This window comes from Meleagris gallopavo, chromosome 9, assembly GCF_000146605.3.
Source record: "Meleagris gallopavo isolate NT-WF06-2002-E0010 breed Aviagen turkey brand Nicholas breeding stock chromosome 9, Turkey_5.1, whole genome shotgun sequence".
Classification (NCBI taxonomy): Eukaryota; Metazoa; Chordata; class Aves; order Galliformes; family Phasianidae; genus Meleagris; species Meleagris gallopavo.
Window position 1 is genome coordinate 15,121,942 of NC_015019.2, and position 15,000 is coordinate 15,136,941.

The 15,000-nt window shown below is 37.5% G+C and overlaps 1 protein-coding gene across 1 annotated transcript in view; it reads left to right on the top strand.

Moving 5' to 3' along the window:
• TENM1 (teneurin transmembrane protein 1) overlaps window positions 1–15,000 on the top strand; it is a 268,505-nt gene that overhangs the window by 29,954 nt on the left and 223,551 nt on the right. The window contains 2 exon segments of the mRNA XM_031554696.1: window positions 5,920–6,163; window positions 6,165–6,196. Coding sequence (XP_031410556.1) covers window positions 5,982–6,163; window positions 6,165–6,196 — 214 coding nt within the window. The 5' untranslated portion in view covers window positions 5,920–5,981.

The following is a 15,000-nucleotide window of genomic DNA, read 5'->3' on the forward strand; positions in this document are numbered from 1 at the left end:
GTGGAAAAGAAAATTGCTGAGGCCCCCTGGGATGTTCTGTGATGTCTTATGGGGTCTTTCATAGAGAGAAGAATGAAAGCACAAGTACAGTGCCAGAAAGAAATAACTTCCCTTTTTGTGCCTTTGTTCACTGTGATGTCAACTGATCAAAGCTTTGGTTTTATCAAGAAGAATGATACTTATTCTTGTGCTTTGATACGTCCGTAAGTGCTCTGGTGAAAAAACTTGCATTTTTTTCAATGAAGAATTCTTTCCTCATTCTAATTAAAACCAGGAAAAATGGAAATGGAGACTGCATGTTTCAGATGCCAATGCATCCTAGCATCAAACAACCTAATACTTTGTTTTCTTAGATGTTCCATGGCATTGATGTGTTGTAAATTGTTCTCGTGTGCTAACCTTATTATATTAAAATTTTTAAATTGGTATCTCAAGAAATTAATAATGTCCGAATTGAACATGTTCTTTCCATTTTTTGCAATCTCTTAGCTACTAAATTGGGTTTTAAAAATTATGTTGTTGCTAATTAGGGATTACTGGGTCGTCTTAATTAGGCACACAGTTGGAAAAGGGACATAACAGTAATTATCTCAATTTAATGACCATACAATCTGCATTATCAACAAACAGCAAAAACACAATTCAGTTTTCTAATATAATACTTCCATGTCAGTGTATTTTAAACCACAGTGTGTTACAGAGGGCAATGCTTGCTTACTAGGTGAAGATCCCCTTATTTCTACAGGCATATACGTAAGTACATGTACACCTCGCTTTATCATATTCTGTTGTTAGGTAAATGGTGGCACTTGCATGATAAATACATAGGTCACTCTGAAAGTAATGCCTCCTATTATTTATTTCCATGGAAACTACAACAGATAGAAAGAGCATAGTAATGCTATTTGATAGAACAAATTCTCAGCTGCAAGACACTGCTTTTCAACATAGTCACTACTATTATGGCAGTTTCTGCCAGCAATGAACAAAAGCCTGCATGCTGCTCTCATAAAAATATACGCCAGTGAAGATGCCCCACTGGCACTGTCACCACTGCTGAAATGCACCACCCACCATCTCACTGCATTCGCATCCACTGTTTGGTCTCCACAAATATTCAGTAAGCACTGGTAAATGTTGTTTCTTCTGCATGGAGGAATTCCGTTCCACTCCTTTGCTTCATCCACACTTGCATGTCAGATGCCTTTCTGTCAGACTGCCCCTCTGCTGCTGTCTGTCACATGGCAACAAAATGTGATGGAATATTGGCATGAAGTGTCAACCTGTGCTGCCATACTACCTACATCCACTTTTGACACCACAGGCCAACGTAATAAAATAGGAGGCTTTTATTTCAGAGCAGCCTTTGTATACATAAAGAGATATGATTTTTAAGCATCCTTTGCTCAGGAAAGTTCCAAGATTAAACTAAATTTACATATAAAAAAAAAAACTTAAGCTGTTAATAGGAAGCTCCTAATTCTAATTTTTTTAATGCAAGACTTTGTCTCCATTATTGCAATGGAGAGCAACATGAACTTCCACTGAAAAGAATTTAACGCTACATCCAGATACGTTTGATACAATTAAGTGTCTAGTGTATGTTGGAAACATTTTGTGCAGTGACAGGAAGCTTAGTGGTCCCGAGCATAGTTGAATGTGAAGGGGAATGATGACCCTTTCTTCAATCCCATTCTAATTTTAAAATTTAGAAAACAAAACTTTGACCGTACATCCTCCCTGGAGCCATAGATGACTTCTGAGGGCTCTGTGTAGGAATAAGCTCAGCCTATACACGCTTATACAGGCCACACTTCCCTGCATCATCCCTGCTTTATAGTTAGGAATCAGGTGATGTTCCTGTGTTCTGTACTGGATCAGTAGGTATGAAGCACTTCAGTTTTACTTAAGCACAGAATTCCTTCACATTTGCAGCACTCCAAATGAAGCTTTGAGATGCTGCGATACTTTGAAAGTATTTTTCAAAATGTTTTCTTGATCTGAAATTAAAAGTGTACACTAGTTATCCTGTAACATAATCTGCAATTGTATTACCTAAAGAACAGTTTTCCAGAAAGATCTGTGCTCCAGAGAATATTCTGAGCCTGTCCACGACATATTTCCCTGAATCATGGATGTGCATCATCCACCAGCATTAGGGACTGATCTTCTGTGCTTGAACTGCTGTGCTCACAGGCATCAGGTGACTGGCATCCAAAAGAAAGCATTGGGGATGTGTGTGATTTTGCAGTCAGTAGCAATTCTCCAAGTAAAGTGCAGGGCACATGCTGGCCAAGAATTGGGTATCACAGTTGAGCAGCTGATATAATGTCTGTTTTTCAGTTCACTGTCAGTCTTACAATCTTGTCAGTCTGCAGCAACCTGACTTATGTTACAGCTTTATTCTATAATGGTTTCTCTCTGAAACTGTGGATAAAAAGGAAAACATTCTGAATTATTTTGCTAACTAAAATTAAATTATACTTTGAGTAATTTTAATTGAAGACTATTAAATATGGAAATGAAACAACCCTCTTCTGTCTATCATAGCATGTAAATGTATGGAGAAATATAATTCACCTACAGGTTAAAACCACGCATCCTCTGGGGAGTGTGTTAAACCCGTGGTGTGTTCCTGACAGCTGCATTTTGCATATGCATCTCTGATTTACTATGTAGTCCACTCTAAGGCAGGAATTGTGCAATGTGTCAATTTCAGGATCTTATATGCAGAGAAATACTGGCCACAAGATATTCAGTGATTCACACGTTGTTATGCCATCTTCCAGCATCTTCTAATGTGCTCCAATTTTATAATCCACTAAAAATGTTCACGTGAATTTAGGTTACTTTTGGATTTGTTTGTTTTGCAAATTCTTTGCAGTCTTTCATCAGGGATAACTTCAATTATTCTTTCTTGGTTGTTGCATGACTTTTTTTTTCCTTCCAGAGGAAAGTTTTAGCTGCCTCCATCTTCTGTTCAGCAAAACTGAACAGAATTTCCATATACGTTCATATTGTGATTTTATGTGCCATCTAGGAACTGGTTTGTTTCTAGTATACGGCTGTTCAGCTGTTGTAACTGATAGCTTTCTCAGTGTGTTCAACTGTTCTGTAAAATGTAGAACTTAAAAGGATGAAAGAACTTTCTTTGCTTTTGATACTTAAACAAATATTTGAGGGGGATGGTTTTGATGGTCTGCACAAGGTCATAAGATTGTTTCCCTTTGTTGTTTCTTTTTTTTCTCCTCAGTATTGCATTTTTCAAAGATTTAAATCCTGTGTTTGGTTTTGGTTTCCCATTTGTTTTTTACAGTTTTGTATTTCAGAATAGATTTTCATAATAACAATGCTATCATTTTGCCTTCAGCTACTCAGAGATGCAGTTTCTGCATAGTCATTCGTTTTCAGAAATCAGATGTCTGAAGATGTAATAAGCAAATGCTAACTTTCAAATAAAGGTGTATGTCGAAGACAAAGTAATGTATGAGAGAATTGAGCAAATGTGCATTTGATGGTTGTAATTGATAGAAAAACTCACTGAGACTGAAAAAAGGAATTACTCAAGGCCGTCTTTTGCATTCATGTTGCAAACAATGAATATTGCTTGCTTATATTTTAGCACTGTAACTGCAATTACGTTTTAATTCTATGTACTTTGGATCTCAGGACCCAAAATTTTTCAAAGTACTTAGTTCATGAGTCCAATCTGAGGATTGGATGTAATGATCAGCTAAGGCCAAAAAAGGTCTCAGTGCTTCATGTCGTTACTCTTATATGCTTACGGAAGACTTTCTTCAGCTCCATTATCCATATCCTAACATCTCTAAATAACACTGGATTTCCTGATAGCTAGCTGGATATACTACTTAGCACTGAGGACCTAACGGAATTGGTGGTGGATAGTCAGCATGGAAATATTTGTATGAAATGAGCACCCTGATAGGATTTTTCACAAAGTACTATTAAATTAATGTGATCTCTGTGGCATTGCTGTATTTGAGCACAGGGTTTTTATGCAGTAAAACTCATACAGTGTGCTTTGTTACAAATCACATATTGATAAGGATGTGCGTACACCTCTTCACAGGCCTTCTTGTAGGCCACGGCTGTACTGACATTGTAGTGTTTCAGCATGTTGGAACCCCATCTAAGCAGAATATGAACGTGGGTAGTTGATGTAAGAGGGTTTTGGTGTAAGTGGCGTGTGAAAATTCTTTCTAAATGTGCACAATATGTATTTTAAAAGTTGCATAAAAAATGTATTACAAACATCAACCTGTATATGTGTTAATCCCTGTGTTAATTCCATAACTTCATAACTTAATTTGATGGTTTCCCCTCAAATAGAGCTTTGTGAGGCTTGGGGAATGTGCAAAATAGTGTTTGATTGGGAATTTAAATTAGCTGTATGTTCTTCTAGAAATCCAGTTGCAAACTGTGTGTGATATCTATTTTAGAGTTTGGTTGAGTAGTATATGCATTTCAGTGCCTACATGAAAACGTTATTTATGTAATTATATATTAGATATAGCATATTGATATATCTTTATAAAGTTTATGTTTTGTTAAATAATTAAAACTTATAATGACAGAACGCTAATGAGAGGATGGAAAAAGTGCTCAGCGAGAAGGAGAGCATTAAGACACTTGTACAAAGGTCACTTAGAGGAACTGTAAGCTTTTATGAGACTTTATTATTTTGCTGACAAGGTCAGCTGGATATTGATCAGTTGGGTGTTTTGTTTAGTTACTTGAAGGCCAGTTATTTTACAGAAACTTGTGTCAACATCCAGGCAATATTCTTTAAACTCCTGACTTACTCCAGCATTTTGGTTGTTGTTTATTACATTGTCTTTTTCCTAACAAAATATGAAAGAAAGTCAGGTATTCGATTGCTGGTATTTAAATTCAAGTTATCATAACACGCCATCATTTGCTAAATTTAAGTGAATTTAAGTAACTTTTGCTGTGAAAAAGTGTGAAGAAGTGGTCTCAACTTTATTGTGTGTTCCTGCCTCATAAAACGACTTAGTGTTGAAAAAGTTTATGATGTTGGGTTTTTTTGTCCTTTATCTTGCAAATGATTTATCACCTGCTTTCATATAGCCTGGCTTTATGGCACATTCATGCTCCAGGTGAAAATAAAAGAAAACCAAGCACAGCCCTTGGCACCTTTCAGTCAGCCAGGGTTAGACCTGCCCCCAGTTGCAACACTTGCACTGTGAAAGGCTGCACTGCAGCCTGCACACGTGGGTCAGGCCTCAGCACCCTGCAGGTGGAGGTGTGACCCTGCAGGCCTGCAGGAGATGTCAGGGGGCCCCAGAGGATGGGGAACGTGGTTGGGATACTTGTGTAAGTAGGTTGTGAGTTTTAATTGTTCCTAAGTCATTCGAGCACTCAAGCTGCATAGAGTGGCTGTGGAGTCTCCATCTCTGGAGGAGTTCAAAACCCACGGAGATGTTTTCCTGTGCAGCCTGCTCTGGGGGGGTTGGTCTGGATGATCTCTGGAGGTCCTTTCCAACCCCAGGAATTCTGTGTAATTCTATTTACAAGAAAATACTTCAGAACAATGAACTTTCTGGTTTCTTTGTATTTTAAAATAAATTAAGATTTTATTTTCACTTGGAATATATGTACATGAATATTTCTTTAGAGAAAGAGTAACAGTTTCAAGAACGGGTAACAGATTCTGTGCATAAGGGTATGTTTATTGCTTGGCATGGTGGGTTAGTACTTAATGTTATTTTAATGACATTTTTTTAAAGTAAAACACCAAAATAAGACATATTTTCTCCTGAATCACAATGATTCAAATACAATTTAATTGGTTTATATTGACTGAAAATAAGACCGGGCTTTTGAGAGTTAATATGATGTCTGAATGGGATTATTGTTTGTGTTCTTTTTATTTTCCAGAACTCTTTCCTTAAGGAATTCTGGTTGCTTATTTTCATGATTTTGAGCCTATTCAGCCAGAGATGGAGCAGATGGATTGCAAACCCTACCAGCCACTGTCAAAAGTGAAACATGAAGTGGATCTAACTTACACAAGTTCTTCAGATGAAAGTGAAGATGGCAGAAAGCAAAGGCAGTCTTATGACTCAAGAGAAACACTCAACGAATATAGTCAAGAGCTAAGACTGAACTACAACAGTCAAAGCAAAAAAGAAAAATATTGACCAACCCACACAAGGTAAATTGTTTATTTTCTCTTCTAATTACAAAAATTACTTTTTGATTATTCACTGTGAAATAATATGATGTTAGCAGGCAAGCAGCCATTTTGTTTACAAAGGCATGTAGCAATAAGTTGCTTTTTCTGCTTTTTTTTTGAATATGTTATTATATCATAAATATGGGAAATCACTTTTAGAAGTATTATTCTAATAGTATAAACTTAGTGACATTCTGGAGTACATCACATGATTCACAAAATTTTTCATAGCAGTGGCTGGTCTTCTCAGTAACGTTGAGTGGGTAACAATTTACTGTGTTTTACATGTGTTGTGTGGATTTTGGTAGAAAATCAGCTTGATTTTGTGGGTTGTCTCTGCATATGTCTACAATGAATTCAAATGCTACCATACTCTTAACAATATTTGTAATTTTTAAAGTCTATTTAAACATTACAGATAATTATCAGATGGGTTAGTTGTTTTTGTTTTTGTTTTTTTTTCTTGGAGGTTTGAATGTGAGAGGGTTTTTTTGGCCTTTTGCTTGATATGGACAGAAGTCTAGGAGAAATATTTGAGAACTTATGATGCTGCAGCCGAGGTTAGGAAAAGATACTCACTGGATGCAGATAAAGGATGACAATTGAGACTAAAGTGGAAAAAAATGTGCTGTACTGCAGCATTCCCAAATGGACTGCTTCTCCTGGTAACCTGCGTGCTGAATTTAATGCACTTCATACAGACTAGTGGCTTATCTCTTGCCTTTAGTTCCATCACAAATTTAGGCAGGGTGGTGGGGAAAGAAGAGCATTTTTAGGAACTGGAGTACTTATCAGAAGTAGAGGGGCCTCTGCCCTCAAAGCAGAAGAAAAGGTCTCTGTGAGCAGTCCCCTTCCTGCTCTTCAAGGAAGCGGTTAAATCGTGTGCCCACTATTTGTCAGATAAAAAATTCTGTACTCACTTTAAGGAAAAATAAACAACCTTCCACCCCTCACTCAGCAAAAGCTTTCCCTAGTTCTTCTAGGTATTAAAATAATTTTCATTTTTTGACAAGAAAATCACGAATATGCTTTTGAAGATGGAAAAAAATGTCTCCTCTGTGATGTGTAAATTAATGCAAAAATTAGAATAGCTGCGCTACATAGTTCATATAGTCTTCTAACTTTTACTACAGATAAGTCGCTTTCATACGGCTGGTGTTGTCTGAAAAAGTGCCTGCAATTCATGGGAGAATAATTAGCTAGCTGCCAGAGATAGCCTCTATGCATATACGTTTTCTCTCCAGTACTGCGGAAGAAAAAGTCACAAATACAAATCTTAAGAGTACTATAGAAAACTTCACCACCACATTTGACTCATGATAAATGATTTGTTCTCGCACTCTTGTTAGGAGAGTTTGGCTAATGAAGATATGTCTATCATGCTGAGGCTGGAGATAATGTAAATGTATGTGTAGACCTCTTTAAAGCAGCTACCTCATTTGTGAAAATTTGAGCACTGAAAGCATAGCCTCTGCGTTGCTAGGCCTTTGAAGATCTCCTTGAGTTTACTGCTGTGGGGGCCCGTGTTAGCTGTAGTGTTGGTGGCCTAGACAAAAGCATGAAGTAATCACTCAGCTGTAGGCATAGGGAAGCAGTCTGTGTCATGTAGATTTATTCTTTCAGAACAGTGTGTCTGAAAGCAGTCATGTTAATAATTTTGGAGAAAGTCAAATTAGTGTGCATTTCTGCAAGAAGGTGTCAGAACTTACCTCACATATTCAGAACTGATATGTTAGGAATCAAATTGATGCTTTAGCATGCCAGCAGGTATTTTACACTCATGTTGTAAAATGATTTTATTGGAAATACATGCCAGAAGATTTTTCCAGGCAAATTAATTTTTAGGAGGTACGGTATGAATTTGCAGGTCTTCTATTTTAAAACCTATGTATTTTTTCTTCTTAGAAGCTATGCAGATTTGTATTGCTTCAAACTGCAGTATGAGGTTCAATGTTCATGTTTGCAGCCAAGTGGTAGTTCGTCAGTAGGGAAGCACCTGAATGATTGCTTACCTTGGGGCAGCTCAACTGATTGAGTTCAAAATTCAGACAAGAGTAAAAAAAAGGTTGTAAAGCTGAGTGTAAATATTTAGACTTCAGCCAGAGTTTGATTTGACTGCAGTACTATTGTACTGTTTCCAAAAGGGCATCCAGACTTCATGATGTGGGTGCTCTGAGTTTTAGAGTCCTTGTTGAATGTTGGTATTTGTTCAGTCGGGTCTAGAAAAACAGCAGATTCCATTTTTAACTGTGAATTTGTCATGAATCCATTAGACTGTGCATAGAATGCGTTCTTTTCTGAAATTCCTTCTCAAAATCTTTCACAAAGTTTTTCTCATGTTTGGCACATCTTTGGAATTTAAAAAACAAAACAAAAAAAGACCCATAGTGCCCCTTTTCAGAAGGGGTTGTTCGCTGGGGAAAAAGCTGTAGTGTGCGATTGCTTCAGATTGTTACTGACTGAAGTATTACTTAAGACTGAAAAAAAAATCTAAATTTTAAAACTAAAGAGATATCCATGGTTACATACCCAGATATTCTTTTCTAGCCACTAGCTACGATTGAAATAGTACCCAGTAGGTGATGAACTAATGGATTGCAAAATGAGGGTAAAATCCATTAACTTCATGCATGAAAGGTGTGAGAATAGTTGAGAAAACAGGCACATAGTAACAGTCGTGAATAAAGTGATAATGATGAAGGGTGAGACAGCAGTCAAATGTGAATTCTAATGATTGAATGTGAGAAGAACATCATTTCAGAATAAAATAAAATATTAGTACAGAGGAGCCTATAACAATAACAAATATAGACATATATGTTTGTATTGATCTTATTTTGTGGAAAGAATCATTTAGAAGTGTATGGAAACTGGAAGAATTTCTGTCTCCATTAATGTACATAAGAACATTGTATATGTGAATCATATCTTAGAATATTGATATATCAGCAATTTCTTTAAGTTTTATTTTTGTTTTTCTATATGGGTAGTTTGACAATTTAATTATTACTTTCAGTATCCTTGATTTATTTCTGTGAAAAGTTTTGAAATCTGAGAATATGTAAATTGATGTAGATATATATATGTGTAGATATATATATATATATGTTTGCAAATACCATGGAGGAGAGCTAATGTCACTCCAGTCTTCGAAAAGAGCAAAAAGGAAGATCCAGGTAATTACAGGCCAGTCAGCCTCACCTCTGTCCCTGGAAAGGTGATGGAACAGCTTGTCCTGGATGCCATCTCCAGACAACTGAAAGAAAAGGAGGTTATCGGGAGTAGACAGCATGGGTTCACCAGGGGGGAGGTCATGCTTAACCAATCTGGTAGCCTTCTATGATGTTGTCACTGGCTAGGTGGATGGGAGGAGAGCAATGGCTGTAGTCTACCCTGATTTCAGCAAGGCATTTGATACTGTCTCCCCTGACATCCTTATAACAAAGTTGAGGAAGTGTGGGATAGATGAGTGGACAGTGAGGTGGGTTGAGAACTGGCTGACTGGCAGAGCACAGAAGGTCGTCATTGGCGGTGCAGAGTCCGGTTGGAGACCTGTAACTAGCAGTGTTCCTCAGGGGTCGGTGCTGGGTCTGGTCTTGTTCAACATCTTCATCAATGACCTTGATGAGGGGATAGTGGCCACCCTCAGCAAGTTTGCTGATGATACGAAGTTGGGAGGATTGACTGACACGTCTGAAGGCTGCGCTGCCATTCAGCGAGACCTGGACAGACCGGAGAGCTGGGCAGTAAGAAACCAGATGAGGTTTAACAAAAACAAGTGTAGAGTCTTGAATCTAGGGAGGAATAATTGCATGCACTGGTACATTGGGTTTTACCAGTTGGGGGTTGACCTGCTGGAGAGGAGCTCTGCGGAGAGGGACCTGGGTGTCCTGGTGGACAGCAGGTTGGCCATGAGCCAGCAGTGTGCCCTCGTGGCCAAAAAGACCAATGGCATTCTGGGGCGCATTAAAAAGAGTGTGGCCAGCAGGTCGTGGGAGGTGATCCTGCCCCTCTACTGTGCCCTGGTAAGGCCTCATTTGGAGTACCGTGTCCAGTTTTGGACTCCACAGTACAAAAAAGACAGGGATCTCTTGGAAAGAGTCCAGCGGAGGGCCACAAAGATGGTGAAGGGCCTGGAGCATCTCCCCTATGAAGAATGGCTGAGTGAACTGGGTCCCCTCTCAGTCTTTTTTTCTCAGACCCAGTTCACTTAGCCTTTCTTCATAGAGGAGATGCTGGCAAGGCCAGACTCTTTTCAGCAGTGTGTAGAGACAGGACAAGGGGGAATGGCCAGAAACTGCAGCACAGGAAGTTCCGCACAAATGTGCGTAAGAACTTCTTTACGAGGAGGGTGACGGAGCACTGGAACAGGCTGCCCAGGGAGGTTGTGGAGTGTCCTTCTCTGGAGATATTCAAGACCTGCCTGGACACCTACACCGACCTGGTGTAGGGAACCTGCTTTGGCAGGGGGGTTGGACTCGATGATCTCTAGAGGTCCCTTTCAACCCGTACGATTCTGTGATTCTATGATCCTGTGAATATAGTCAGTCTGTATAAACTGTAACTTTGCACGTCTCAAAATATTTTCAGAAGTCTCAGTTATATCCTACAGTATTCAATAGCACTGCTAATACTTTTGCAAACATCTTCTTATGTCAAAATATTATTTGAAAACTCATGTGATATTGGAAATGATAATTTTTTGGTTTTTCACATTGAAAACAACACCCGGATGCAAAGTACTTAACTTTCTGTTATTCTTGTATTCCTTGCATTTCCTGAAATTTTCTCTCAAATCTTATTCTTCAAAGAGGACCAATTTCTTGGTCAATTTTCCCAAGTTTAATAGACGGGAATATGAGAGAAAATCTACAGTAAATATGGATTTAATCTCTTGAGAGACTGTCATTTAAGTAACAATTTCTAGATTGTCTTCCTGACATCTAGTACTTATGTCCCTTTTGGAGAGCACAGTGCAAGATCAGTTGCAGTTCTGGAGTTATTTGTTTCAAAATCTTGTAGTTATCTGACAATTTAGATTTAACAAATGATATCACAATGTTGTAAACTCAGCTATGGTTTTCTCACCTAACAACTCATTGCAAACAGATTAAAAAAAAATCTCATGTCAGTGTCATTCACTCCTGAAAAGTCAATGCTAGTTGTATGATGAGTGCATCTTAAAATGCTTTTTTTTTAATTCACTGGAATGCTCAAACTCCTGTCTATCTGAAGATATGTAAATCTACAATATCTCATCCTGGCAAGAAGATGTTATGAATTCCTGCCAGACCCGATATCATATAGCTTGTGCATATTGGCAAACATAGTAAATTAATTCTTGGAAGAATTGGTAAACACAGTGTTTTGTACTTGGAAGAGCTGGGGTAGAATTGGCAGAAGCCATCAGAAATGTTTTCTTGCTGGGAAAATCATCGATGGACCTGGCTATGCAGAAATAAGGTCTCACAAATGTACCATACGTGTTCTCATTTCTAGTTTATTTGTGGCATGTTTACATCATTAAAACTCTGTTTTCCTCCACAGCTTTCTCTGTTTCCACCAAAGTAAATATGAAGGAAGTTGTATTCCACAAATATTGTCCCTACAGAAAAAGCTTTATTGCTTTTTAGGCTAAGTATAGATTTGTAGAAAACACTAGTTGAAAGGAATGAATCCCTGATAGGATAAGCATCTGGGATTGAATCATTGGCATGGTGAAGTGTATTGATCATTAACAAAATAAGCATACGGTGGTACATTTCTGGTTAGGCAAACGTATATTTCCTGGCAAGACAGATATATTGAACTACATTATAAGTGAGGCAAACTGGAATTATTCCTGAAAGGAAGATACAGCAAAACTTTTCTGATAAACGCATGGGAAAAAAAAATCAGCATTACTACTAATCCAAAAAACAAGATTTTAGAGTGCTCCACAAAAAAGTTGTCATTTTCTGCTTTTAGCCATATAAGTAGGCCTAGAGCTAGAGACTAATAAATGTTTTAGAGAAGATGTATAAGATTGTCTTAAGGAATAAGAGGTAAATAGATTTGGTTTTTGTTCCAACATCTTCCTTCAACAAACTCCATTGTTTTAGCTCACTGCTGTTTCCATCATATTCTCATTCTTATACTTCTTAGCATTGCAGCTCTGATGTAGACATGTGGACAACAGACGTATTCTGATGCTCAATAGCACTTTCTCTGGAAAAGAAGAAATGCATGTGTAGTGCAGGAACTGGGGGGAACTTTATGTTTCAGCAAATATAAATTTACCAGGAAGGAAGATTTAAACACATGCAATTCTTAACTTCATCTGACCAGTCAAAAACATTTTTATTTATTATTAGAGACATAAATATAAGGTATACTGAGGAATAGTAGGAAATGGTTTTGTCAGGAAACTGTCACGGTGTTTTTTTTGTCATCTGTGAAACAGCAAAAGCTTTTTATATAATAACTGTATTATTTTCTGATTTAAGAATTAAGCAAATCCATTTGGCCTAACAGATCTGTATTGCACTTGTAGTGGAGTGATGGAGAATCAAATTTGGGCTGCAAATACCATGTCCTCTTTGTTTCAGTTACTTCATTATATAATAACATATAAGGATAAAGAAGCAAAATTTTATCAGCTTTTTTTTTCCCTTCTTGGAAACATTAGAATAATACTCAAGCATAGTGTAAGTTAAAGATCATGGGAGCCTTTCTAGTGGAGATGAATGCCAACAGAATGGCTGTGAAGTTCATCATTTCTAATAGAGATTTAGAACTGATGATTATTTGACAGTTGTATCTACAGCTTGTGTAATTTTGCATAATTTGTTAAAAACAGGAATGCTGTCTCTTATCCGTGTGAATGTAGGACTTACGTGCTTTGAAACTTCCAGCAGTTTATGAAGGGAAAATGTTTTATCGAGGGGCATCTCTGAGCACTGACTGCTATTCAGTGGTCAAGTATTGTCAGTGCTAAGCTGATGTTCAGTGCAGTGTGATAGAGCAGTTCGGTATAGCTCTTGGCAGCATTATTTTTGGCATAAATACTATCAAAATAAAGAGTAATAAAAGTGATTAATATGTAGGCAAGACACAGTAACAGGTGTTGATATTTTTTTTTTAAAGTTTGTATGTGGAGAGGAGAATGGGTCGTTTTGAAAAAGAAAGGAACATTGTATGGTGAAAAGTTTTCCTTTTGAAGAACAATTTCTATGCGTGCTTTCAGAAGTGAGGTACTCTTTGGATTGTTGTTTAATTCTGTTCCCCATATTTTCTTTATTATGAAGATTGTGGACTTAATGAAGAGGGTTTTGTTTTTGTTTTTTGAACCTTTAAGATGCATAATTTGTTTAGAGCTGTTTATCAAGTTATCTGGGAAGTGACTGCAGTATTGTGGAATAGAGCGCTACAGAGATTTGGAAGATAGGAAGAGGCTGATTACAAAGGAAACCAATTATTTTTGTTAGTATTTTCCTTGAAACCCCATAGCTTAAGGAAAAAATATAAAATGTTTTCTTTGATAATACATATTTTGGTAAAATATAACTAATTATTAAATAGGGCTTGTATCAAAAATGTTGATATACACTGTATCATCAGATTCAGTTCTCACCTGTTTGTAAATGCTAAATATTTAACTTTTAGACTTTTTATGTTGTGTACAACATTATTTCGCCAATTTTAGAAGATCTTTGGTGAACTTTATTTTAGTGTTACGTACCTGTATGTTTTAGAGCAAAAATGTGAAACATAGCCCAGATACGATGCCTGTGGGAAGAGGCACACACAGTCTGTACCTCAGTGCCCTTGTTCAGCTGTTAGCAGAGTGTGGTTTAAAGCTCCTTCAGGTTTCTGGGCCATATACTAATGAACAGAAGCAATAGCTAATAAGCTCCAGCTTGTGCTGCTGTGTTATGCCATCTGGTCTGAATGTTTATGAGCTTCACATTGTTCTAAAAAGATTCCGTATGAGGCCGTATAAAAGAATCCATACTCTTAAAGTTTTAGTGTGTTGCCTCCTGCTGCATTCTCTCACAGAAATGCAGATTCCTGTTGTGCTGTGCTGTGTTTGTTTGGCTCGTTGTGGTCTAATGGTGATGATGTTACTGTCTCCCAGAGAAAAATAGTGTGATGAGCTCTTCTCTGCAGCTTCCTGTACTGCAGCCTTCTCTTCTGCATGGGGAGTATCAGCAGACTCCAAGGAAGGAAAAAGATGCACTTAGTTTCAGGCCTCCTTGGGACAGTCTTTCTTGATTTGCCAAGTAATTGGAAATTTCTCTCTTTGGAATAACTGCGGTGAGAGAACTGGATTTTGAGGCTTCATTTAAACCTCACAGAGGGAATACTTTTCCTTTCCCTCATCAGATCAAAGTACACAAGTAAACTGAACGTACAAAGAGATTTTTCCCACAAGAATGGAGTGGGTGCTTTCTTATGGTATCACAAATACATTACAGAACCTTGTAGCCTGCTGCCACCATTTCAGTAGTGCTGCTTCCAACCTTACAGTGTTTACCATCTTAGTGCCTTGTATTATCAAAAATAGTTTCGTTCTCATAAGTAATCTTTTTGATTTTAAAAGTGAATATCTGACAAGGGGGAAAACTGAGAAAAAAACTACTGAGAAAGGAAATAAATGAGAGAAGGATCACAGCACGTTTCCAGTCCCCTGCTAACAAATCTAATCTAAGGAATAAAAAAAGCACTCTCCAAACATTACACAAGCTTAACAATGCATTTGTCAGTGTACAGATACAGTAGACAACCCTAATTTCCATTCTCTT